Source organism: Limanda limanda, chromosome 20, assembly GCF_963576545.1.
Source record: "Limanda limanda chromosome 20, fLimLim1.1, whole genome shotgun sequence".
Lineage (NCBI taxonomy): Eukaryota > Metazoa > Chordata > Actinopteri > Pleuronectiformes > Pleuronectidae > Limanda > Limanda limanda.
Genome location: NC_083655.1, coordinates 17,670,824 through 17,695,655, shown reverse-complemented (window position 1 = coordinate 17,695,655; position 24,832 = coordinate 17,670,824). Strand labels below are relative to the sequence as shown.

Genomic DNA, 24,832 nt, shown 5'->3' with positions numbered 1-24,832 from the left:
GAAAACATAGTAGTGTAGGTGTAGCCTCAGGAGACGGTGCGGCAGGGCTGAGGCCAGGGGAGGGGAATGGGAATGGTCCAAAGCAGCACGCCATCACATCTCTAATCATTATTTTTTTGTTGATTTTGTGTGTTTTTCTTTTTAAATCAGTCACTCCACCACACCACCAGGCACTGTCTTTTTTTCAGACTGGGAAATGCGGGGCCACCAGAAGCTGCTAATAGATCACTGAACCCCAGTGAGCAGTTGGGAATCTTCCTGCAGAGAGGGGACGTTCACCCGCCTGAGCACATGTGACTTCACCCAGAGGAAGAGAATCCAGACAGTTGTCAGTTTACCAAGGTTTGAGGAAAATAACTAATTTGGACACCAGTGCGTTATGTTAATAATGGCTTCAAACATCCTCCACAGTTTACATGCAGGCCACACATGCTCACTGGTTCAATGATCTATGAACTGACAGAATGAAGCTTGAAGTCTGCAGACGAGTTAACATGAAGGAAAGGCTAGCTAATGAATGTAGCCGCCTAGGTGTTGATTAGTTTGGATGTCAAAAGCTTTGATAGGCATGGCTTTCCATGGCTTCAATCTACAAAACATATTTACAACATAGATAATAACATCTACAAGAAATCTACATTTTCCGTCGAGGGTTTTTTACAAAAACTTGTAAAACCGCCCCCGCCCTCCCCCTTCTCCCACAGCAGCTCTTCATTTTTTATCCCCCTTGGTTTCCCCCAGCACAACGGTCCAAAGGCGACCCAACTGCAGCTCCTGTCTGTGTGTGTGTGTGTGTGTGTGTGTGTTAAGACTGGGCTCAAGAGGAGCTGAACAACTGCTCACTCCACGCCAGCTTCCAACTATGTGCAATGGGTCTCTCGCCCCTCGTTTCCAAAAGCGCCCGCTTCCAACTCTCAACCAGAAAGTCTCAGACCATGAAAGAATTCTGATTCTTCAACTTTTCGAGTTCTTTGATTTGCTGTCTCAGAAACAGTATCCTGTGGGGAGAGAGACAGAAAGGACAGCGGGTGTTAGAGGTTTACGTTACACGTCGACAGGTGTGTGCATGCTTCTCCAGACAAAGTGGGTTCTCACCTCTGCTCACGCAATGTTGCTTGGATTTCACAGACTCTGACCAGAGACCGGAGGTTTTTGAGCTCAGTGCAGTTCTCGGACATGCAGATGCTGCCCATGGTGTGTGCCTCTTCACGTAGTCTTGACGCCTTTTGAGATAATTTGATGCAACACACAAGGATGAGCTTAAATGCGATGCCAAACCAGCCTTTTATTTTCCATTTCAATCATGCAAATGAAGGTCATGTGTCGACAGAACAAACCTGTTTCTCCGCGTGTTCAGCAGGCCAACCCTGCACATGTTTGATAAGGTTCTCATTGAAGTGGGCAGCGAGGGAGGGGGTGAAGGTGCAGGAGGGCCGGGCTGATGAGGCGGTGGGGGGAGGGCAGGAAGAGTTGTGGGCATTGCTGCTGCTGGACGCAACATGGTTGGGACCCGGGGAGGGACTCCTCTGACTGCTGCAATCCAAAATGTTGGAGAAGAACATAATCAATGAAAGCCTTTCTATAATCACTGACTTTTTACAAGTGTTTAAGCTAATAACAAAATGGAAGGAAAAATATTTGAAGGCAGTTATACAGCTACACATCTCAGATAGACAGTGTTAAGTGTTCCAGTGAAGACACCTGTTTTCTGAGCATTCAATACCTTTTTGTATGGTTAATTCCATTCGAATCCTTATCCAACCAATGCAAGCTTTCACATCAATGAGTACTTTTGGACCAAGGTAGATTTTGTACACGAGTATTAGAATTCACAAATACATTATAACTCAGTGTTAGGGATTCTGAAAGACATCAAAATCACATCCACTATCTCGGATTGCGACCCAGGCATGTTCAGCGCAGCAGGTGCAGCCTTTTAAGATCTCATAACCTTATTGATGTAATAAAAATAAAATTGTTTTCATAATTAATAGCCACATATTTGACTTGGCTTAAGTTTTCACATCGGATTTGCTGTTCCTGATGCAATCTATGTTCGGGGGAGATGAGGATGGAACCGCTATTAAGGTGCAAAATGTTCAAATCAGATGATATCAATGATTATCATGATATATGTTTTCATTTCAGTTCAAAGACTGATATTTGCTCTGAGTGAGGGTTGTTGTTTAAACATCTCTACGCGCAGAGAATAACAATCACTTGATAAACAGCAAAACATTTTACAAATCTGAGGTACACCAATTATTTATAATACCTCCTCAATGTGCTTGCCCAGTGCACAAACCTTATATTGATGGATATTAAAATTAGGAAATATTTATGAAAAGTATACTGCAATATTTTAATTAAAACGGCAATTGTGATGATTCCAAGACTACACGTGCACAAAGACTCACAAGATGGAAACAGCAGTAACTGTCTCATCTGGCAATTACCAGTTAATCATTTCAGACTGACTATATTTATTACCCTGAGCAGAATGAATGAACATCTCTTATCAAGCTGATCACAAACTGGCTCAAAATATTCCACAAACAAATGCTTGACTTCAATGAATGAAAGGCAGCAACTCAGAAAACAGCCCCTTGTTGTTTCATTAATGACCAGCAGATGGTGCCAAAACACTACACAATGAAGTCATGTTCACGAGCTGATGAGAATGGGCTGAGTTGCATTTCTGCTACACACAGTATTTCTACTGACGTGCGTAAAAGCACAGTAATACACACACCAATGCTTAATTAAAACATTACTCCGCTGGTCAACAGATTCTGCTCCTTGCCTATTTTCTAAAGACTCACACTTACAGCTTATCTTTATAAAAACCTGGTGATATAATATTTATGTTCCGGGGAAAAATGGGGGCCTTGCTTCTGCAATAATGAAGTAAAAACAAAACAACAACTGTGCATTGTGTGAATCTGAGAGAATTCATTCTCTCCTGTTCGCTCCCTGTGTGTGTGTGTGTGTGTGTGTGTGTGAATCAACTATGCATCGTCTCTGCAGCTATGCATATATATACGTCCGCATCGCAATGCATCACAGAAACGATTAATTTCACCACCTCTCTGATGGACAGCACAGAGGATTAGGCAGCCTAAAGAGAAACAGAGTCAGACTAAGCTTCGTTAATATACTAACACATAACCTTCATACAGTCACCAAAAGATATTTTCTAGGAAAGAAGACCCATTGACCAAGCTGTCCTCAACAGTATCAAAGACTGTCTATTATTATCATGGTGAGTGAATCTTGTTAAACCTCAGCGAGTTGTGAGGTGGTACCTACCCATGGCGCTGCTGTGTGCGTGGGGAGGCCGTGGGGGCATCATGACTGTGCTGCTTATCGCTGGAGAGGTGATGCTGGGATGTGGGCTGAGGATGAGACGCCTGCTTCGCTGACTGCGTGCTCACCTGAAGGCAACAAGTTAAGACACATTTAATCAAATCATTACCGCTCCACGGGATCAAGACACAAGCTTACTCATGTTAAAAGCACATTTTGTCCAACTGTCCGCAACATTTGTAACAACCCGTCATTTCATTCATAATCTAATTTGAGAACTCAGTCAGTCCACAATACAACACTGTATTTAATATGGAATGCATCTATATCTAGGACTATTCTCTATTCTACATTTCATCCAACTGGAGATTTCAGACTCACGCCATACACACAATGCCTCAGTGAAAGACATACATGTGTGATCTCAGTCACTTTCTTTGCAATGTGGTTCTAGAGAATGTGAGGCCCTGTTCAGACCTGGTATCAACATCCATCCTGAGAGCGCTGATCTCAAGTGAAAAGCCCTGGGTACATCACTGCACACCTGGTATTAGAATGCGTCTCTACAAGCCTCTCCTGTGATCGGATCTCACTTTCCTGCTCTATTTGAAAATAAACACGCACATTAGGGCTAGGAGATGTGGCAAAAATACCAAATCCTGATTTCTTTTCAGGCAGGATCATGATTCACGATCTTATCACAATTTGTTTTCATGTACAACTTTAAAGAATATTTCTCAAGTTACTGAACATGGCAACCAAAGTCATATCCCCATTTTAAAGAAGTATGGCTCAACAAGGTAACAAACATAAGGAAAAACCATAACAAACCATTAAGGCCAAACAGATTTTAATCAAGTGAGCAATTCTGCAACGTGTCAACATTCAACAAGAATTTTGGCATGGTTAAGACTTGTATTCTATAACAAGACTTTTGCATAAACCCCATCCCAAAGTAAACACTTGTTGCAAAAGGTAAACAACACTCAAGTAAAGTGCCCTCTTGCTACTGTACACAGCATTAAAGGAACTGGATTTTGAATCAGTAACCTAACTTTTTCACCAAAGTGAACAGAGGGCTAGTGCTGGTGCAGAGCTTTCTAACATTTTAGGAACCAGTTTGCTTTTCCATTGGCTACAGCCGACATTATATCAACATATTCGTCACTGTCTCTGCACCTCAACTGTATAAATGAACCCAAAAACTGGCACTTGCATATTATATTTAATTATATATTCATTAATTAAATGGAATGGAATTAAAGTCAATGTCTGAGATTCTGAAGATCTCTAAAGGCAGATCATAGACACATTTTAATCGCTTACGATCTCATATCGTCATATCTCACACCTCTAATGTTCATCATTTTTGTTGACAAGACCAAATTATATTCTTAGTCAGTCTCATTATATAAATGTGTTCCTTGTTAATGTGCGAGTGTGTATCTGAGTGAGCAGAGAGAGGAGAGAATGGAGCCAGGAGGGAATGAGTGAATCAATGTGTATTGTTTTTACAGTGAAATATGCTTTTCCCCCATTTGGATAATAATGGAAAATCAATACGTGACTGTCAGTGTAATATTTTGGCTGTGGACACAAATCAATGCAAGCGAAACACTGAGATGTGTAAAAATACTTTCGGATCATTACGAGACGGTAGCGTGTTCTTCATATTTGGCCCAGGACGCATTCACGTTTACACTGCTGAAAGACTGTGTCCAGATGTGTCACACACCACCTCAGGATGTGGCCTGAGGTTCAGATCTGGTATTAGCATCAGTCCCAAGTGATTGGATCACAACCTGGTCAGTTCTTAGTACAGGACAGGTGTAGCTAGTACAAGATACTGCTTCCTCAATGTATCCTGAGATCTACTCTCTCGGACGACATTTGTAGGTGTTCTGATGCATGTGACCACATTGTTTCATTGTGTTAAAGCAAAACCGATCTGGGCCACATCGGGAGGACTAACTACTCAGCTGACGTCCTGGGACCTGCTACAGTTTCATAATAAACCAATCATATTTTTACCCTTCTCAGTGTCCATGCGTTTTTTTATTTTGGACAGCGCCACTACATCAGAAATCACCAACACATATAACTGATACTTAAATCTTTCTTCACAGCACAGCTACATGAGATTCAGTCTCTCTCTACCTCTTTTGCTCAAACCCACACAAAGGCACACACAGACAACTACACTCGTATAGTGACATCGGAAGCACTTCAATGCCAGGTGTGAAATGACAAATATAAAACTGTCCACTTGTGTTCGGATCTCTCAGGACAGATGTTATAACCAGGTCTGAACATAGTCCAAAGTGACAAAACTGAAGAAAGTCTAACGTTACCACAGAGAAGCTTTTATGATCACATGAGCCACTTGTTGAGTTATCCGTCATTTCTCAGAGAAAATGTCCCCAAATTCACACAGCTGGCTACTACAGTCACCCTGCTTAAAACTCTACACCCTTACGGAGGACACTTGGTTTTTAAGGTCTTACTTTTAACTGTGAGATGACAGGCTGCGTGCTGAGGAGGGGCTTTAGAGGACCAGCATTGGTCTGGGGCGTGCTGATCCTCGGAGACACATAGGACCTGGGCGATGAGGCGTCCGATGTTAATGACATTGGTGACTGGTTTGATTGCTGAGCTGCTGGAGACACACAAACAAAAAGTCAGACAATATACAATCATCTAAAATAAATACTAAGCAGGAACATCCCTCTATGAGCAAACATCTTTACTTTAGCCGTCATTGGTTCAAAGTCAGTGGGCTGATTTTTTGCTATGAACTTGATCAGTTTATTGAAGTTAACTCTCCTCTAACTCTGCTCACAGCGGTGGAACAGATTCATGTGTACGTGGGCTTCATTTACCTTGGCTGGAGAGTTGTGCAGCTTGAGAGAGGATAGTAGTGATATTGAAAGCCGATGGTCCAGCAGTGAGGATCTTATGGAGCATCGACTGTAATGAAGCTTGTGTGACAGCAGCTGTGAGAACTGTGGAAAGAAAAACACACCGTTATGTTCACTCTGTATAAACTGAAAGCATCGTTTCTTAGAAAGTGTGATTCTCCATTCAAACAGACAGACTTTAGTGTATTCATCGAATAGAAGTCAATTCACAACATGTAAATGTAGAGGCAGCACACATAGGCGAGGACGCACAATCATGTCAAACAAAAATCTCGAGTCTGCTCCCTAAATTACAATGTGAAACCAAAATTAACTACAATCTAACAAAGTCATGAACTTTGTTTCAGACTTTGAGGTGTGAAAACTTCCTGAGACGTTTTTCAGACATGACCTCCAGGTAAAATCTGGATAATTGGCTACAGAGTTTACACAGTTTTCCTTTCACACATGCACAACGCTGCAGGAGGTTTTCTGCACAGACAAGTTCTGCACAACAGCATCAAATCCTCCGCATTATTCAGACGAGAGGTTGAGCAGCCGGCTGCAGCAGACAGAGGCAGGAGGTAACGTATCAAATCTGCTGTGTAGATCACGTGATCATGTTCACATCACCTCAACACCGTTGTCGGCTCTTATCACCTCAAACGCTTTACAACACTGTCAGTGTCTTCTATGTGCGATATTTGTGAGCCTGTCTGAAAGCTGCTCAATGAGTCAGATTTTCTCCACACCGCAGTTGTTTTTCTTTCTCCTTACGTATTCTCCTTCACACCTTTCCTTGATCTCATGGCATTTAACATTGGGGTCAAGGAATAGTAGTTAGGAAAGGAGTTTTTTTTAATACTCTGTTGTCTTACTGAGTGACTCGACAAAATGTTAATAAGTCAATGATCTAGAGCTTAAACCGCAGTGCACATGAAGTGGCCCCTCACAGAATAAATGCTTTAACTTAAAAAACTCATTGACAGTGCCACAATCTATGGCTGACAAAGTCAAGTGGCTTGTTAACATACCCCCCAGCAGCATCCCTCTTAGAAAGATTATCTGAATGTGTGTAATTGTATTCCTATATTTACATGTATTGTATGTTGTCTTTGTCAGTCTCATCAAGTCTGACAGCTTGAACAGCTTTTCTTTTGCCTTAAGACATTTTGAGGAAAAGGTTATTTTCAAGAATACCCCAGCCATGAAGGATGCCTTCTCAACACATTCAGACAGCAATAAAAACAGTGTACTATGCAGATATCAAGTAAAACAGCATACAACACTGTGCTCAGACCAGCTGGTCAGATTATCGTGTCATGAGCCTTTGACACGGAGCAGTCAGAGAAAAAAGCCAAGAGCATTCAAACTGTTTCCATGTAATCACTGCTCATCAAAAACAAACACTGCAGCTATTAGAATACAGACAGTGGTGGGATTGTTTGCCTCTTGGATCTGCATTTTTCTTACCTTCATTGATTTTCGCCATGTCCACACTGGCGTTGTTGAGCTGCAGGGCAGTCTGAAGTGCTGGGAGGAGCTGGCGAAGCAGGGTGGGGTCCTGAAGTAGTGGAGGGGCTGACGACTGCAGGACCGGAGACACCGGCACCGTGGACGCCGACGATCCAGGGGGCCCTGATGACAGGTTCATGCTCCCCGAGCCTGAGGATGATGACTGAGACTGGGTGGCATGGGTCGCTGCGGGCTTCTCCACCTGGGTTGACTCTGTGAAGACAGTAGAGAGGATTTAATTTCAGCAGGCAGAGACAGTCACTAATCCATACAGATCCTTTTTGATAATAAACTGGCCCACAGAATGGACTCAAGTTTCAACCTCACACCCGTATGCTCCATTCAGACCACAAAAAGTGTGATAGCAGAAAACCCAACTTTGATGTGAACAGAGCCAGTCTCTGTTTTAGATCTTAATTCCCACATAGAGTCAAATGTCTGAAATAAAAAACTGGGCTTGTTATGTCTTCTTCGTGTCATAAATAATGCAATTAACTTTCATAAAGCTCGGCCAAGCAATAGGCATCTTCAAAGGTTTCTGGTCCCACATGAAACTCTTTGACAAGAAGCATGCAGGGTCATTACAGTGTGAGCCAGTTTCAACTTTTTTTTGACAGCCTTGTAATGCAATGCAGCATCATCTCTCGAACACTGGAGGCCAACCAGGTACAGGGGAGCGCCAATTCGTATTACTTTGTAAAATGCATTACTACAGTTTACCTCTGGATTTCCAATCAATGATATAACAGTTGCCGACGTGCCAACATTCCAGAGTTGTAAAGTCCTGTTTAAGTATTGAGTATTTTGGTATCTGGTATGACTTTAACATATTGATCTTCTACTCGGACTGAACTTCTTGGACCATATTTTTATTGACCTTCTGGAACCTTGGAAATCATGAACCTTTCTTTGAAAAGCCCTCTGTGCTGTTTTTACTGCATCATCACAAATTCAAACAGGGTCCATTAGTTCATATTAAATTTAGATTTTTATTATTGATGCTAAAAAGGAATTTAAGCTGTACCCACATGTGGCCTTAATGTCAGAAATGTCAGACAAAATATTGTAGTTAAACACTGGTTCAAGCAAATACTAAAATCCTATTAAACTGTAGGGTTGGGGTGACCCTTGGTTCAATAAAATGAATGGTGAGCAAAATATTTTGATTGTTATTCCAGTTCACCAGCTGCCAAACTAACTACTGCAGTCTTATGCCAAATGGGCTGCAAATGAAATGACTGTTTAAGGTTTGTTGTCTTACGACAGAAAAAAAAGCAAGGAAAGGTGCATGAGAGAACACAGCTGTTTTCTAAGGTTCTGAGCTTGTAAGGTGATTTTTTGAAGTCATGCAGTTGCCTTAAACTAAAGTAATTACAAAGCTAATTTCAAATAAATAAATATGTAATTTGCTGACCAACATCAGTGATCTTATTGTTTGAATTGTTTTTATAAAACCAGAAGTTGGTTTGTATGTTCTGGTGTAAAGGGGAGAAAAGGGGTTAAATAAAAAGAAATGTTTGTTGTGTTATTAACTTCATGTCTCCAGCAGTGGAGAAAAGCCTCTCCTCTGAACCAGTACAAAGCTTTACAAGCGCAGGGCCTATTCAATGTAACAGACAATGGGCAGAGTTATTTTCTTCACTTAGAGTTAAATGAAGTTTTGTGAAGAGCTGAGGTATGTGAAGTTCACAGGTCTCATTTGTCAAAAGGGTCAGTAATCATTTGCAGCTAATTGTTAAACAGTATTCACAAAATACGTCACCATGCCTGTAACCAAATGCCTTTTTTGGCATCCGCCGCTCCAATGTCATTTGGTTGCATTTACGCAGCTCAGCAACCTTCTCATATTTTGAAAAGATTGATCAAGAAAGAAGAGACTAGGAGTGACACATTGCCAAGGAGAGGTGGAGAGAGAAAGAAGCAACAGAAAAAAAGAAGCAATAGACAGCAACGAGCACTACAATAGTAACTAGAATCAGCATATAGACAATTTATTAGAGACAGGCTTGCCGCTGCAAAATTGTTAACCTGCCACACACACACAACACTATACACACCCGACATTATCGATTATTAACTAAACACAAGTGATTGTGCTTGTTTGTGCGAATTGAAGAGCGACTAAGACGGGCAGACACACACACTCCTGCAGACAGAACATTTTTTCCCCGCAGATTATGACAACGCAGTGTTTGGACTTAATTGTTGCAACGGAACGTAAAGTCAGCAGGTTTTTATAAAGACCAGAGCAACGTGTGAGTGATTAGAAAAGAGCAGAAGAACAGAGTCTCTGGTTGACTGGTACTGCGTAATGCAACTGGAATCAGTGGCACTGCTAAGAGGGACCACCCGCATACATACACAAGCCTTAATGCATTGATGTGAAATAGTCAAAAATAATATCACTATTGGTTTTGGTATTTATTAGGGATTGGCATAATTAATCGACGATCGATTAATTGATCATAAAGAATTTCGTCGATGACATTATTTTGTCATCGACGAAATTCTGTTGCTTTCACTGCCAACACTGCGAAGCTATACGTCTCCATGAGCGCATGAGTAGGAGGTCAGAATATCCGAGTTGCCTGAACGCAGCACAGTGAAGATGTTAACAGCTGTAGGAAGCAGCCCGGAGTTATACTCGACAAGCCCCGCTGGGGGACCGTCGGCTGGCCGCTGGGAGCTAGATGGATTTGACTGTTCTGGACCTCTCAGTCCGGTTGTTGTCATGTCATCAATCCCGGAACCTCACCCAGACCCGGGTCTGTCGGGGTCCCCTTCCCCGTAGCGGAGGCTAGCTCCAAAGCTAGCCCCTTCGGACCCGGACAGGGCCGGGTCTGGTTGAGGGGTTCCGGGAGTGAGGACGTGACAACGGCCGGAGTAGGAGGTCGAGGGCCGCGGAGTCCGGCTGGCTCTCAGCGGCTAGCTGCTCTCTCAGCGGGGCTGAAGAGTACAGCAGCGCATATTTTCAAGTGTAACCATTGAACGGATCCCGTTTAACTGCCACAAGAGTTGTTCATCTTGTAATAAAGACCTCAATGAGGAAACACGCTGTGTTTTTTTCTATTTTCACTGCATTTTAACAGCCCATAAATAGTGAATTTTAATATAAAAATATTAATGATTAATCGAAAATTCGTCATTAACTCTCCCGACGATCGATTAAGAAAATTTAATCAATGCCCATCCCTAGTATTTATAATGAAGGACGGACCACCCACACTGCTAAAAGAAATCCCAGAGGAAAACAACTTGACTTTAGCTTTCCAAAACAAATGAACTCTTTCCCACTGTGTCGACAGAATGTCTACTGGCAAAAGGGCGAGTTTATGGACAAGGTTTATTGGCAACATTTATTATGAGATATTTAGAAACAAATATTTCATGATTAATTAAATATATTTGATGGCAGGCTTGAGGAACGATTTAAAGAGGTCTACAACTGTGCAGCAGAAATGTTCAGCAACAGTTTGCGTGGAATAGACTTCAGTGAAAAAACATAAATAACAAAGGCACAGAGCAGAAAAAATACAAGGTGATTCAACTATAAGCAAAGCACTAACTTATGTTTATATTTTAAAAGATTTATGAGAGAATGCTGCTTTCTTTCATGAGCAACAAAAATATCTAACCATGGTGTCCTGCCTGTCGTGAGTCACGTAATTAATTTGTGTGCGCCGTGCGCGGAAATCTCTTGCGATGTAAGAGTTATCTGTAGTATATCTGTTTTACTCTTTAGGTGTGCAATGATGCGTGAATCCTCATATTCTATTGCTTATGCTGCTATTTGTAAAAAGTAAAAGTCAACCCGTGTTATATACGAATTAAGTGTTGGTATTTGTTTAATGTGTTCAAGACACACGCAGAAGTCTAAATACAAATCTAAATTTACATCCCTACGTGGCACCAGGGTTAGTGTTACAACGACTAGAGATTAAACCTACACCATCCAGATAAAAGCTATTTCCTCCAAGATTTTGTACAAAATGTTGACAGATAGACAGCAGCACAAACTTACTGAGTAAATACACAAGGCAACACACTGGACAATATCCAGACTACAATCAGAATAGTCCCGCAATAAATTCACTGCAATCAGTCATAAAAATTGAACCGAAGCAGATCAGGAGCATTTCCCCCCAGTTTTCCTTGTTAATGTAAAGCTGTGAGCAGAGGAGAAATGCTGGATGAAAAGCGGTGTGCAACAAGAACTCTACAGAGAGCTGGAGGCGAGTGAATGTCACAATGGTGAGATGAACTTCCAGTGACCTGTTGCTCTACACCGAAACCTAATCAACTCAATTAAAACACAATTCCAACTGTCATCTGGTTTCAGCTTCAGTTCAACTGCTCACAAACACGTAATATTCTGTGCTGAATCTTACCATAAGCAATTTGTTACACTTAGGTTCATTTGAGCAGAATTGGTTTTAAATGAACCCTCTAACACACAATCATTCGATCTCATTACTGTAAACGCCCCCTGTACAAGACTGTAAAGGATTCAACAGATTTTAGTGAACACCTGCAGTTCTTTGTTTGTAGCCACAGCAGCGTGCACGGTGCAGCTGTTTAGTCTCAGTCTTTTGGTAAGCAGTTCCTTAGCATTCATCAGCCAAACGTCAGCTCAACAACAGTCATCACCGACCAAACAATAACAAGAATATTACTGCAGCTAAGGAGGATTGAAATGGAGAAAGCTCATCCTTTATGTTTTGGAAAGAGCAAAGAAAAAGACTGATTTATTAAGATCCATGTATGCAAACCGGCGAGGAACAAATGTATTGTAATAAAAGAAGACTTACTGGAACCAGTCGGGGCTGCCGATGCTTGCATAGCCTCCCTTCTGTAGTCCCTGTCTTTGGGAAAACTGTTGACAACCGCAGTCTTTGTTGCCTCTTTTTGCCTCTGTTCTCTGTGAAACACACAAGAATACAGATATTAGCCATGTTTCCGGCCTGACAGTGATTAATATGGGTTTGGGTAAAATAATTGCAGGTACCTCTCAAGCCATTCTTTGGGCTTCTCCCACTGGGACACTTCGGTCCTGCAGTTGTAGTAATATTTCTTTCCAGAGGAGCTGATGTGCTCTGACCAGTCGTCACCAGGTTCGTGGGACTATAAAAAAAAGGAAAAAGAAGCAAATGTTTATGCACAAGAGGCAAAGCAGTATGTGTGTTCAGAGAGTCTGATGTAAGCTCTTGTAATGTAACCTGAATTGTATGGGAGATTGGGACTTTATGGCAGTTTGCCTTATCTGGGACAATTTCAGAAGGCGCTTTTATCAGGGAGAAAATCTTTATTTAGTTTTTATTACAGAGACAGCTCCAAATATTTCAGGTAACCAATGAGAAACACTTTTCTCATTTAAACAGGACACTGTATTGTCTTAGGTCCTGTTTTCAATTCATGCATTTGGTTACCATTTTAGGCGGAGATCACAGGCTTTTTAGATTGTATAATGTTTCACATTTGTTAAGCTGTCAAGGTCAATTGGAAGGAAAACACTTTTGATAACACAAAAACAGTGTCACATATCCTTCTCAACAACAGATAAACGCATCGGTTGTTTGGTCCTTCTACACAGAGACTTAATTTATAATTTGTGGTCAAGTACTTCGTGACTCTGCATCAAGGCAACAGTGAAGTGGAAATTATGCAATGATTAGATAACTAGATATAATATATTAAAATGTTAATTAGGTGCATACATTTTGGACAAGCACTACAATAGAAACTAGAGTTAGCATAAAGACAGTTTATTAGGAACACCTTGTTGCTTCCGATCCCACTGTCTTGCTATAAATTAAATTATCCCTTTATGACGGATATAATGTTCTATGTTTGTAATAACTTTACTGAGGTGTTGATTTTGGAGACTGCAGTTTGGGATGCTGCTGAAATTTTTACCTGTAAAATACAATTCGGCAGCACCATAAACTACATCCTCCTCCATGACACCTTCAAAAGGGAGGATAAACTTTAAGACTGTTCTATCAGATTGCATTAGAGTAAAAATGGGTGTACAATCATATAGGAGTAAGACAAAATGTGATTTAATTTTGCAATTTTGAAACAAGCTTTGAAGAAAAGAGCTTTTATATGTTGTTTTGAGTTGTGTTATCTGCAAAACATTTTAATTAATGACAAGACAATGACGTAAGGAAAGTTAAGCATTAAATAATGTTAGTCTATGCGCACAGTTTTCCTTTGATGACACATTTCCCAGGATATATCAATAACGTGAAAGCTGTCAAAATATTGAACGACAGCAAATGCAGAGAAACAATTCGAAGCAAAACAAGAAAAGAAAAACATGTTTAGGCCATAGTCTGGCTCTGTGCCAAACACTTACTGTGTCTGAGGTCTTGCTGGGGTTTGAATGAGAGTTGGAGCTATGAAGGGAGGTGTGGTTGTGAGAATTTTCTTGAGGGGAAAAACTGGTCCCTGCAACAAAACACAGCAGAGGATGACACCATCAGTAACAATAGACAACAGCAACATGCTGAGTTCAAGGACATAAAACATCTAATTTTAATACAACAACTTCTATTTTAGTTGTTGCTACACCCGTTTGCCGTGCAAAGTATGTTTAAAGATGTGTCCCGGAACAAGTCTACCTTCATCACAATAGATCTGAAAACAACGCTGCCACCCATACAGGTAACAAAACAAGCATAGCAATTAGATGGCAAGACTGAACCCGTTTTAGCTCGCTCTATCCTCTCAGCTCTGCCCAACTGTTATTAGAGGCTTCAAGTGTAAGCACTTCCAGATATTTTGACATTTGTAACATTTTCTAGATTGTTTTGGGGATATAATTATGTCGGTGGCGGAAACCAGAAAGGGGAAGGCATGCTTGAATGAAAGACCTCTGGTGGCAAAGTCTTCTCACAAACAGAGATGACAGACACACTGAGCAGCACGGTCATAGATTTATTAAATTCTATGACCGTAATAATATGAAAATGTTCATACTTAAAGTCCATTGTTTGTTGTCAGTGCACTGCACATTATTTTTAGATAAATACATTTCCTAAGATGCTGCGTTGTAAGGTTTCTCACCTATTTTTAAAACTTTAATAAATTCTGTGTTGTCTCAAACGGGACTCAGAAACCAGCAACAACAAGCATCCAACGTACTCAACAACATACAGATTGTAAACCTGCTGTCATACAGAACTCCAGACATTTTCCTGAACTTGTCAGGAGGAGGCTGTATGTGAGAAAGTAAAAAGTCTGAATCAGCTGCTCTAGACATTTTCCTGCCAGCCCCCTTGTAAAATATTCAGAAAATGCCCAAGTGAGAATACAGCAGGAAAATTCACAGCCAACGAGTGGGGGTGTTGACGTTTCTAGGGGGTGTTGACATTTCTAACATGCATTGGACACACAACTGATACTAAACACAACACAAATACCACAGGATGAAAAAGAGGAGCCATACACATAGAAGACCCTGACAATGAGATTTGAGAGTTTGATAAGAGTAGACACAAGTGTTAAGGTGCTGCAGTGTTTCCTATTAACTGTGGCAGCCCTCCATATTCTTAAATCGAGTTTCATAATGAAATAAAGCATTTCATAACAACCTAAGAGATCTCTAATTGCCATATTTCTATGATCACGTTATTGTCCATTGAGTTTTCCTCGTCCACGCAGTCAGACCTCATAGTTTCAGCTGCAGTTGTGTCATACAATGCAGTCCTTTATCTTGCATGATAATTTATCTTTCACTCTTGTGTGTTTTGATAGCATTTTAACAGTTTGGTTCAATTTTTCCAATCGATAAAGACTCAGCAGTCGTCCTTAGCAAGCGTGTTTAAAAAATCCTAATTTTAGATGAGACCCGTTAACACCTGCTGAAGCTGAGAATGTAGGAAATACTTTTCAGTGGCCATCTGGAAGAGACCTGTTACTACAACCCTAAAACGAGTGAGCTGCACAAAGTAAAAAATGTTAAATTCATGTATCTGTTGCATTGAAAAAACAGATGTGGCTTCCTTACTTTGCACCCTGGATTTGTTTAATCATACATTTGGCATAAATCAGCGTATAATGTTAGCATAATGCAAGTTTAAGAAAACAACTGCTTTATATGCATCTAGCAAAAAGAGGAAGATTCACTTGTCTTCACCAATCCCTGAGAAAGAGCTGCTAAATGCTTTGCTAGGTTTACTTGCTGTTCTCTGTCTGTCAGTTAACTGTTTGGTGCTTGGTGAGAAGCGTACACAGCGTTGGCCGCCTGCTGCGACTGGAGACAGGACAGATGACAGAAGAGAGTCTACCACGACAGCACAGTAAAGCAGTAGGCCAGATTACCAAAACAATGAGCTGAAGATGCAGAACCTCCTCAAAGAGCTGTGGGGGGTTGCAGAGTTGAGTGATCATTCTTTGTAGGTACATCACTACAGGAAACTTCTTTAACATCACAGATAGTCATTTGATCTATTGGGCATGTACACAAGTTTCAAATAGACAGTGACACTAAACATCATCTGACGGCCTGTTAAGAGATGTGGTACTGGGCGGCTGCCATCGTCTCATTTGCCCTGCTGCAGTTTAATCACAATTCAAGTTCTTAAACTCTTTTCATTATAACAAAAGATCAGACTATTTGTCATATTGTTGCAGTATAGAGCCGTGTGCAGTGTTCTTTGCCATGCTGTTGCTCTCTCACACAGAGACACACTGACCTTCTGTCAGTCAGACTGACCATCGATAGCAACGGGATCAGTTCGGCCACATCAATGGCAGACCTCTGTGTGACACCTTCTATCTTGTCATGCCGGTCAAATTAAGAGTTTACACTATTTGCATGTTCACATTGAATCCCCTCAGTCCTCAGAATAGTGGACAGCTCGTCTACTTTCATTAACATAAATAGCATTTCCACATGGGGCTGGGCGATAAAACGATAAAGATAATTGTCCCTATAACTTTTCCTCGATAGAAATATAAGACATAGAAGTAACAGACAACCCGAACAGCCAATGATAATGAGAATAGCGCCGCACCGAACCGATCATGTGGCTGGAATAAAATTACAGCCACGTCAGGATAAGTTGACGCACACAGCGCTGAGTGTAGGAGCAGCAGCCGACAGCAGCACGTGCCAATGTTTGGGTTACTTCATAAAGGTTGACAACTCTGCATCGATGCAGGAACTGAATATAATCGATTCATGTTTTCTGCTACGTTCATTGTTTTAGCGGTTTTCCTACGCTGCATAATTATAACCACCGCTGCTCCAGGATCAGGAGAGACGCTGTTAAAAAGGTCCGATCGTCCTGTGTCAGAGTCTCCTGTCTGAGTCTGCTTCCTCCTCACTCCCTCTCTGACCTGCGCTCACTTTACACTTTAACATTAAACACGAGTTTGTGAGACTCATGTTAAAACCTGCTACGCAACACGAGATGCACCGTGCACAGACAGGACATCAGGGTTAAAGTGACCGAAACTTTTCTGATTCATGATACGAGACCATCGATCAATAACTACATAAATGTGATTATGTTAATGTGTGAAAAGGGACAGAGACAAGCAGACACACACACATACACACACTCCTGCAGATAGAAGAGAAGTTCTTCCTGCAGATTACGATGCAACGCAGTGTTTCAACTTCAGTGTTGCAGAAGAAGCGATGTCCCATTTATCCAGGAACATAAATATGAATTCTGCAGGTTATAATAAAGATCAGTTCAACATCTGAGTGTGTAGAAAACATCAGAGGAGCAGAGTCACTTGTTGACCTGCGCAGAGTAATGTGCCGCAGTGCAGTGACGCTGATTTGATTTATCGACTGATGTGAAGAAAAAAAATCATTGTGTTAAAATGTTTCCCTATGTCCACATGCTGAAAGTTTCATTACACTTTAGTGTTTCCCATATATTGATTTATTTGGGACCACTATCACAATATTAACACTGGCTGTCAAACATTGATTTCTACTTAACCATTAGTAAAAGATTGTTTCACTGTGAAACTTCGTGCTCTGTTTTGTTTGAGTGTCTTCCATGTTCTGTTCCGCTTATTTACAAATTCTCTGGTGTCTGTTTACTTCAGAACAAGTGTTATCATGTTGGAGTTGGAACCGATAGATGTTGACGAGCAAGTTATTTTTCTTAAAGAACTGCAAAGAAGAAAAGAAAGCTGTTGGAGGAGCTGGTTGGTACGACCACGAAACCGAGCAAGGCAAAGCAGGAGATTCCACAAATACTGTTTGCTGGAAATATGATGCTACAAAGTGGACCAATCACAGCTGTTGTAGTCTGTGTCGCTTCAACAAGCGGTTTCATTTTTGGGGAGGTGAGGTGCAAGTCAGGGTTTTGCGTAGGGTACGCCGGAGCTACGGCGTGGATTTGACACAGAAGTATTAACAGGGTCTGACTAATCTGGTGTTACATGTTTGACTGAGCTCAATCTCGAAAATGGATGATACATTTTGGCAGATAATGGTAATACTTACTTCAAACCTCGATGCAATATTGTGTATATTCTGTTTAACTAATTATCTTTACTTGAAAAGTAACAAACAGACCTGTGATTTAATGACCCAACAAGCAAATATTGTAAGCTTAGACCGATGCTGTCTAAGCCAAAATATAGAAATAAAATAACACCAATTCTTAGGCAACCTCTGCCTCTGCCAGTGTCAGAGGCTGTAGCCTTAGACACAACATCAACCTCAAATATCTGAAAATATAACACAAAATGTTGTCTTTTAAAATCTTTGAACCAACTCCAATAACTTCATTTACCGACCTCAGGGACATATTCTCAATTTTGTATCAACATCTCATTCTCTTGGCAAAAAATAACAAATCATTTGTGGATGAACTCAGAGATGTTGCACACAGAGCAGTAATTCTTGCAATTCAACATTAGTTCTGTGGATACACAAAACATTGTTTGCCAAACTCAACTCTAGCAAATTAACATACTGCTCTCTGTCAAAGCTTATGCCCGAATCACAATAAAGCTATCTCATTAACCATCTGTTTTGAGGAATAATTTGTTTCCTCCCGTTTAAGTTAGCTTGGAAGGCAAATCACTGACAATATTTTTTACTGAAACAGATTTAAAACCATCACCACTCTGAGTTTTCAGTGACCATCTGTCCATCTTTGCAAACCTCAAAAAAGACTTCACTTCCAACATACAGTGATGCTGGCAAATGAACAAATGTGGATATAAAACCTATAGCAAGCAAAACGATACTTAATCCCCCTCAAACAATATTTCCTGTGAACACACGCATGGACATTATGCATGTTGTTAATTTTGATGAAACTGCAACAGAATGTGCATATGTTCACAGCTAGATTTGTAGTTTTTATAGAACCCCCAATCAGCTGAGGAAAGCTGAGGTTTATTCAACTGGTTAAAATAAAACAGGGATCTAGACTTTTTCATTTACTACCAGAACATAATTTACGTGCACCCAAAACAATTTCACTGGGCATTGGCACCGCAAAAATACCTTTTTTGACAGTTCCCATATATATTGGTAGCTTAAGTAGGGCTGGGTATCACCACCGATTTCCTAAATCGAATGAATTCTGATTCACAAGGTCTCGATTCCAATCCAGTTTCATTCAATATCGATATCGTTAAGGATTTTCCTTTCTACAACACCAATTTTGCCGGGATATGAAAGAATTTCTCAGAGACCTAAAGCTATAAACTGAACATGGAAACCTCTCACTTGGAGGAATAAGAATATTGTGGTAGGCCTGTCTCAGTAACACATTTTGTTGGACAATATTTTGTCCCAGAAATTGCTATAAATTATGCTATTACAATTCCCAAACCATTTTACACACTGTTATGATAATATTACAGCATAATCATGCAAGTAAACCCTTTCAAAAGAGCAATGAACTTAGTTCCATAAAATATTCAGTCTGACATTTGATTTAGAATTTAAAATATATTAAATAAATAACATATTAACCAGACAACCAAAACAATAAAGAAAATTGACTCTCTGGCCCTGTCAACCAAAACTTGCTCTCGATTAAATATTTGGCTCAGGATATGTTACCATCCCTGCAAACCAGATGGGATGGTTATGATTTAGCTTTGTATTGTATTTGGTTAGTGTTCCAACATTTCACCTAGGATTGTGTGTGTGTCCGCTTGTCCTATGTCATTGTGATTTAATTTGTGCCACAAACTTATGAGCGAATCAAACAAACACAAAGCAAACTTCAGTATTTTTTCAGGTCATAATAACCTCTGATTAGTGTTTTCTGTTGAAGTGTAAAATGAGCACAGGTCAGCAGGAGTATGGAGAGAGGATACCCAGACAGGAGACTCTGACGCGGTTCTAATCAACCGCTGCTTCTGCTCTGATCCCCAAGCAGCGGCAGTAAGCATTCTGTCTTCGAGGTCTGTCGCGCAAACCCTGTATTAAACTGTTATTGTCGCCACTGCTCGACATTTACCGCCTCGTTCAGCGCCTCTCATCTCTCCTTCACTGTCCGAGTGAGTGGGGGGCGGGGCCAGTCCCCACTCCTGTGTGTGAGTTTAAAATGCATCTTTGTAAACTACAAATATGTCAGATGCTGCTAAAGTTCAATCGTGCATCCACTTTAGCTTGAGCTTATATGATCCAATACTACAACTGGAATACTTACTACATTATAACATTAATAAGCTGTTTGCAGGTGGAACTAATGTTTGCCGGTCAAAAACGTAGCTGCAGAGTTATTGTATCAAAGCTCTTGGCTGTGTGAATTGTACACTTGTAGGGAGGGGGGGGTACAAGACCTCCCATTTCCTTACATGACAGCTTCATCCGAAGTCATTAAATAAGCAATGTCTTGCTTCACTCTGAACCCGTTTTATTCTGCACAACCACTGCGTCTCACCTCCATCTCGGTCTCTGGCCCGGTGTGTGTGGACAGCCTTTGCTCTGCTGTGCCCCGTGCTGTCCATGTGTTTGTTTTCAGGACTGTCAGACCTCCGGAGCATTTTGCAGGGAGGAGTGACATCTGAGGAGTCGCGGATCTTTTCATGTCGGTGGTCCCCTCCTGGATGGCTCTTCGATGAGTATTTGAGAGTCTGTGGACACACAAATGAAGAAAAACCAACCTCACTACAAATCTAGTGTCTTGTATGTACAATGACGTGGTCTCTCCACTCTCTTAAGTGTCAGCCACTTGTCTAACACCATGTTTGGCTATTTGAAGAAATATAATATCAAAGAACATATGAATGAGCGTTATGTCAGGTATTCATTTGCAGAGTTTATCACACCCAAGCAGCTAATTATGTATGATCTGTGAGTCATTATAGCAATTATTTCTAATGCCCCATTGATGATGCCATCTTAGCTGTGCTGTGGAGTAGTCTCTCACTTGAAAACAATGTATGCATCCAAACTAATACATTAATAAATTCGGATTAAGTCCAAGTAAACATCAAATTGAATACATACGAGTATTGGCAAACTTTATTATCCAATATGTGGATTAAAGCTTTGCATTAATGTATTAGTTTGCAGTTCACATCTCGAGAACTTTGGTGTTTAGCGAGCCTTGCCAGCTGTATCCCTAAAATGACAGACTGCGGTCAGGCCCTAATCGGACTGGCTAGCAGGCAAGCTAACAGTAACAAGCTAACATTAGCTTTGAGCTGCTATAAAACTCGCCTGTAGCCTCTTCTAAAAGCGCTGAGTTCGACGAATACATTGAGTCAGCGTCGTCTTTACTTGACAATATTTACGTTGTGGGATATTTACAGGGCTTGTGTGGCCATTTCGAACATAACCGTGTACTTTTCACGTTATTTTCCGCACTGACTGGGGCCTGCTGTGCTCCCTGGAAGCCTGAGCTCGAGTGTCCATTTTAATCTTATTTGCTGCTAGCTAGCTGGCTAGCCGGCTACGTCAAGCTAACAAGTACCTGATAGGGCTGAGAATCTCTTCGGTCGCACCTGCAAATGGAAAGAAAACAGCAATAAGTCCAACTTTCAAATGTCAATACCGAAGGAACAGCGAGAGGCGCCGCAACTGCGGAGCGGACAAGTTTCCAGACACTTATTTTGGTTTCAGTAAAAATGGCGGATTGTCAAAGCGTAGCTGAGAGGAAAAGGGAAAATCTGAATAAGTATAAAAATAAAAAATGAAAGGATGCTTACCCATCGCCGAGTCTCGGTTGTTTCCTTGCATACATTACCATCAATGCCGTGTTAGTGTGTTGGGAGTGGGAGGTGAAAGACTGGAAACGGTGCCGTGTTTTTCTCTTGTTGATTCTGCGACCTGGGATCGTCAGTGATCGGAGCCTAGCTTGTGGGTATTCGAATGCTATCGGCAGCGCTGGTCGGAAGAGCGCCCTCACTCAGTCCATCTCCCACTCGCTCACTCGGCGTCTCCAGCTGCAGACTGAGCTGCACTGGGGCTGGAGCCTGGGTTGCCACATAACAGGCGGGGGGGGGGGGGGGGGGCGGCTGCGTATACACCAGCGATCAGCTGAGATGGACCGCACTACGAGCCTGTCACCACATCCCCGAGGAGAGTTGATTGGATCGACCCTTACAACTGCTTCACAGCATCAATAAGCATATTTACTATATTTACTGTGTCTGCCTTTGTGTTTTGCCTTTTATAAAAAATATATTGACAACTCCGGAAAGTAGTATTTTACAAAAAAAAATTAAGGGAATACAACCATTTATTATCCAAACTGTGTGGTGCCGGTCAGCGGGATGTTTTCCTGCCAACACAAATCCAACATAGAAGGAAATAACAAACAAGTACCATTGGGTATGCGGGTTGTGGTACAAACCTGGCAACCTCGACCGCAAATCCTCCACCTCCCCCTTCCGACGAACATCCGGGACACACAGACTGGAGTCACTCAGCCTCAACAACTTGTAGACACTATTGCACCGGGTCCACTCTTTTATATCATGTATTTACCATAAAGACCCACTTTTTATGTCCACTACTACATGTTACTGTTAGTGACAACAAGCACATCGGACGCTACAGTGTTTACCTGCCGCTGGAGGCGCACAAGCAGGCCGTGACTGGTTCTCTTCCGCCATCTAGTGCTTATACTTTAATATCGCAGGTAGGCTTGGTGATAATTGAAAATAGCCATAAAGCTGTTGATTATAACAAAACATTTAACACAAATGGGTATTTCTAGCTACATATAATCCCCCATGATAATATTAATGATAAGAATAATAGTAACAATAATAATAGTATAATACATGTATGCAGCACCGTTCAAAACAGTTGTCATTAAGTGCTTTACAATATAACAACATAAAGACAAAGCGTCCAAGGTTACTAGTAAAATAATATCATTTGAACTAATTATTGCGAATAAAAGAATGCAAAGACAACTAATATAATAATAATACAACGACATCTAATATTAATGGCGAAATATTACATGTAGTTAAGGCAACAATTTGTTGTAATTGTCAAAGGGGCAATTCATCCTGTTTAAGTAATTCAGTTGAACAGATAAATGTAGCAGTATGTTAATGACAGAGTGAAATATAGAAAGATAAATCATATTAAACTTAATTAATATCCTACAAAATGATTAGAGTATCACAAAATAGTCAGAAACTAGGACAACAAACACCAAAATAAAGTTTGTGAGTACAAAGCAGCCTCTTCACATTTTGTGGCTGTATAAAGGCTCTATCGATGTTTCAGGGTGAATATCCATCAGAGGAGGGCTGCTGGGCCCCATTGTTCCTGAACAATAAGTCCCACATCATATCCCAGACCAAGGACAAAAGAAGTTGCAGTTCAGCGTTTTGGCACACAGCACACTTTAATGTGGGGACAAGAGAGTACAAAGGGGGGTGTTCCTATTGTTATTACTTCTAGAATCTGTTCACACAGACAGACAGAAAGACACGCCATTTTTTGTGAGTCTGTATGCTCAATCTTACAATGATCAGATTTTCTATTTGAATCCATTTGTGCATGATTTCCCCATAATCAGTGGTCAGCAGGATTAGACATTCTTATCGGAAAATAAACTTTGATCCAAGACAAGTGATTGCCCTTTTTTTTTTTAATCAATTTATTCAATAGAAAATCTGGGGCAGAATCCACTCACATCCTCTTCAAACGTTGATTCTGGTCCCAGGCTACTTGTTGCGTACTGTCTTAACACGGACTTTAGAGGGCGCTATTAAACCACTTTCTTTTTAAAAACCTTTGGTACAGAAGTAAAAAAACTCCCCAAACTAATACTGACTTATATTACCCGACCACTCCCAATTAACATAGAATAACTTGAAAAAAGTGAAGTTGTCTTTATTCAAATTTTATCATGACGAGGAGATCTTATCTCCTAAGTTATTTGAAGATTTCTCAAGTGCATATTTCCTCAACATTCCAACATATATATGTGGTTGTAATGTCTGTTTGAAATAAGGGGAAGTTTGACTCTTAAACTAATAAATATATACATGATTAATAACTTGTAAAACTCAAGGTAAATAAATTAAAAAGCTTTTCACGATGCTGAGAAGAAGTTGTGTGTATCGTGGTTTCTTATGAACATGAGTAGAAACTATATTTCTTAGAGATCTGTGACGTCATGTCAGAGTTGTGATTGTTTTGTTTTCTTCCGCAGGCGGATTAGGCGAATTTACGATGGAGGCGTTCACCAATGATTGAGGAGGCTGCAAACCAATAAGAACGCAGATTCAAACTAGTGTGCAAGCCCTCGCAGAATACAGGCCAATGACAGGACAGAGTGGGCGGGTTCCTGGGCGGGAGCGTAGTCCGGCGACAGATCTCAGACCAGCGGCGTGACGTCACACAGTCACACGCCGAACTCGGCGGCCAAACACGCAAACCGTTCCCAGGCCAGCGCCTCCACACACCGCGTCATCCGCCCTGTGGCCGAGCCGAGGCGTAACATTTTGAAAGGTTCGAGTCCCGCACACATCGGGCTCGCACCGCGGGGATGAGAGTCAGGGAGGAAATCAGACAAGTTTAAAGTACTAGACTGTTCTGGAAGGAGCCGCTGGAGTAAACACTGCAAGGAGCCACTCAGCGGAGACCTCCCATGCGAAGTGAGTAGCAGCGTGATGTGTTGAGCTGAGAACTTGTCTCTGGAACA

At 41.1% G+C, this 24,832-nt stretch overlaps 2 protein-coding genes across 3 annotated transcripts in view; one reads left to right on the top strand and one right to left on the bottom strand.

Moving 5' to 3' along the window:
• Positions 1–698: 698 nt before the first annotated feature.
• waca (WW domain containing adaptor with coiled-coil a) lies at positions 699–22,123 on the bottom strand. Of its 2 annotated transcripts, none has more exons than XM_061093778.1 (13): positions 21,870–22,123; positions 21,635–21,665; positions 20,600–20,792; positions 14,077–14,168; positions 12,724–12,839; positions 12,527–12,636; positions 7,677–7,931; positions 6,186–6,308; positions 5,811–5,962; positions 3,310–3,434; positions 1,338–1,533; positions 1,096–1,223; positions 699–998 (listed from the first exon to the last, which is right to left on the bottom strand). In XM_061093778.1, the coding sequence occupies exons 1-13, from the start codon at positions 21,908–21,910 to the stop codon at positions 929–931; spliced, it is 1,632 nt and encodes a 543-aa protein (XP_060949761.1). In that variant the 5' UTR covers positions 21,911–22,123; the 3' UTR covers positions 699–928. The 2 variants fall into 2 exon arrangements, with proteins under 2 accessions (XP_060949761.1, XP_060949762.1); XM_061093779.1 differs by having other exon boundaries at positions 5,811–5,959.
• A 2,583-nt stretch (positions 22,124–24,706) lies between these two features.
• Positions 24,707–24,832, top strand: part of mpp7a (MAGUK p55 scaffold protein 7a) — a 134,729-nt gene continuing 134,603 nt past the window's right edge. Inside the window, exon 1 of the mRNA XM_061093825.1 lies at positions 24,707–24,785. The gene's annotated coding sequence lies outside the window, so the exon portion shown is untranslated. The remainder of the gene's footprint in view (positions 24,786–24,832) is intronic.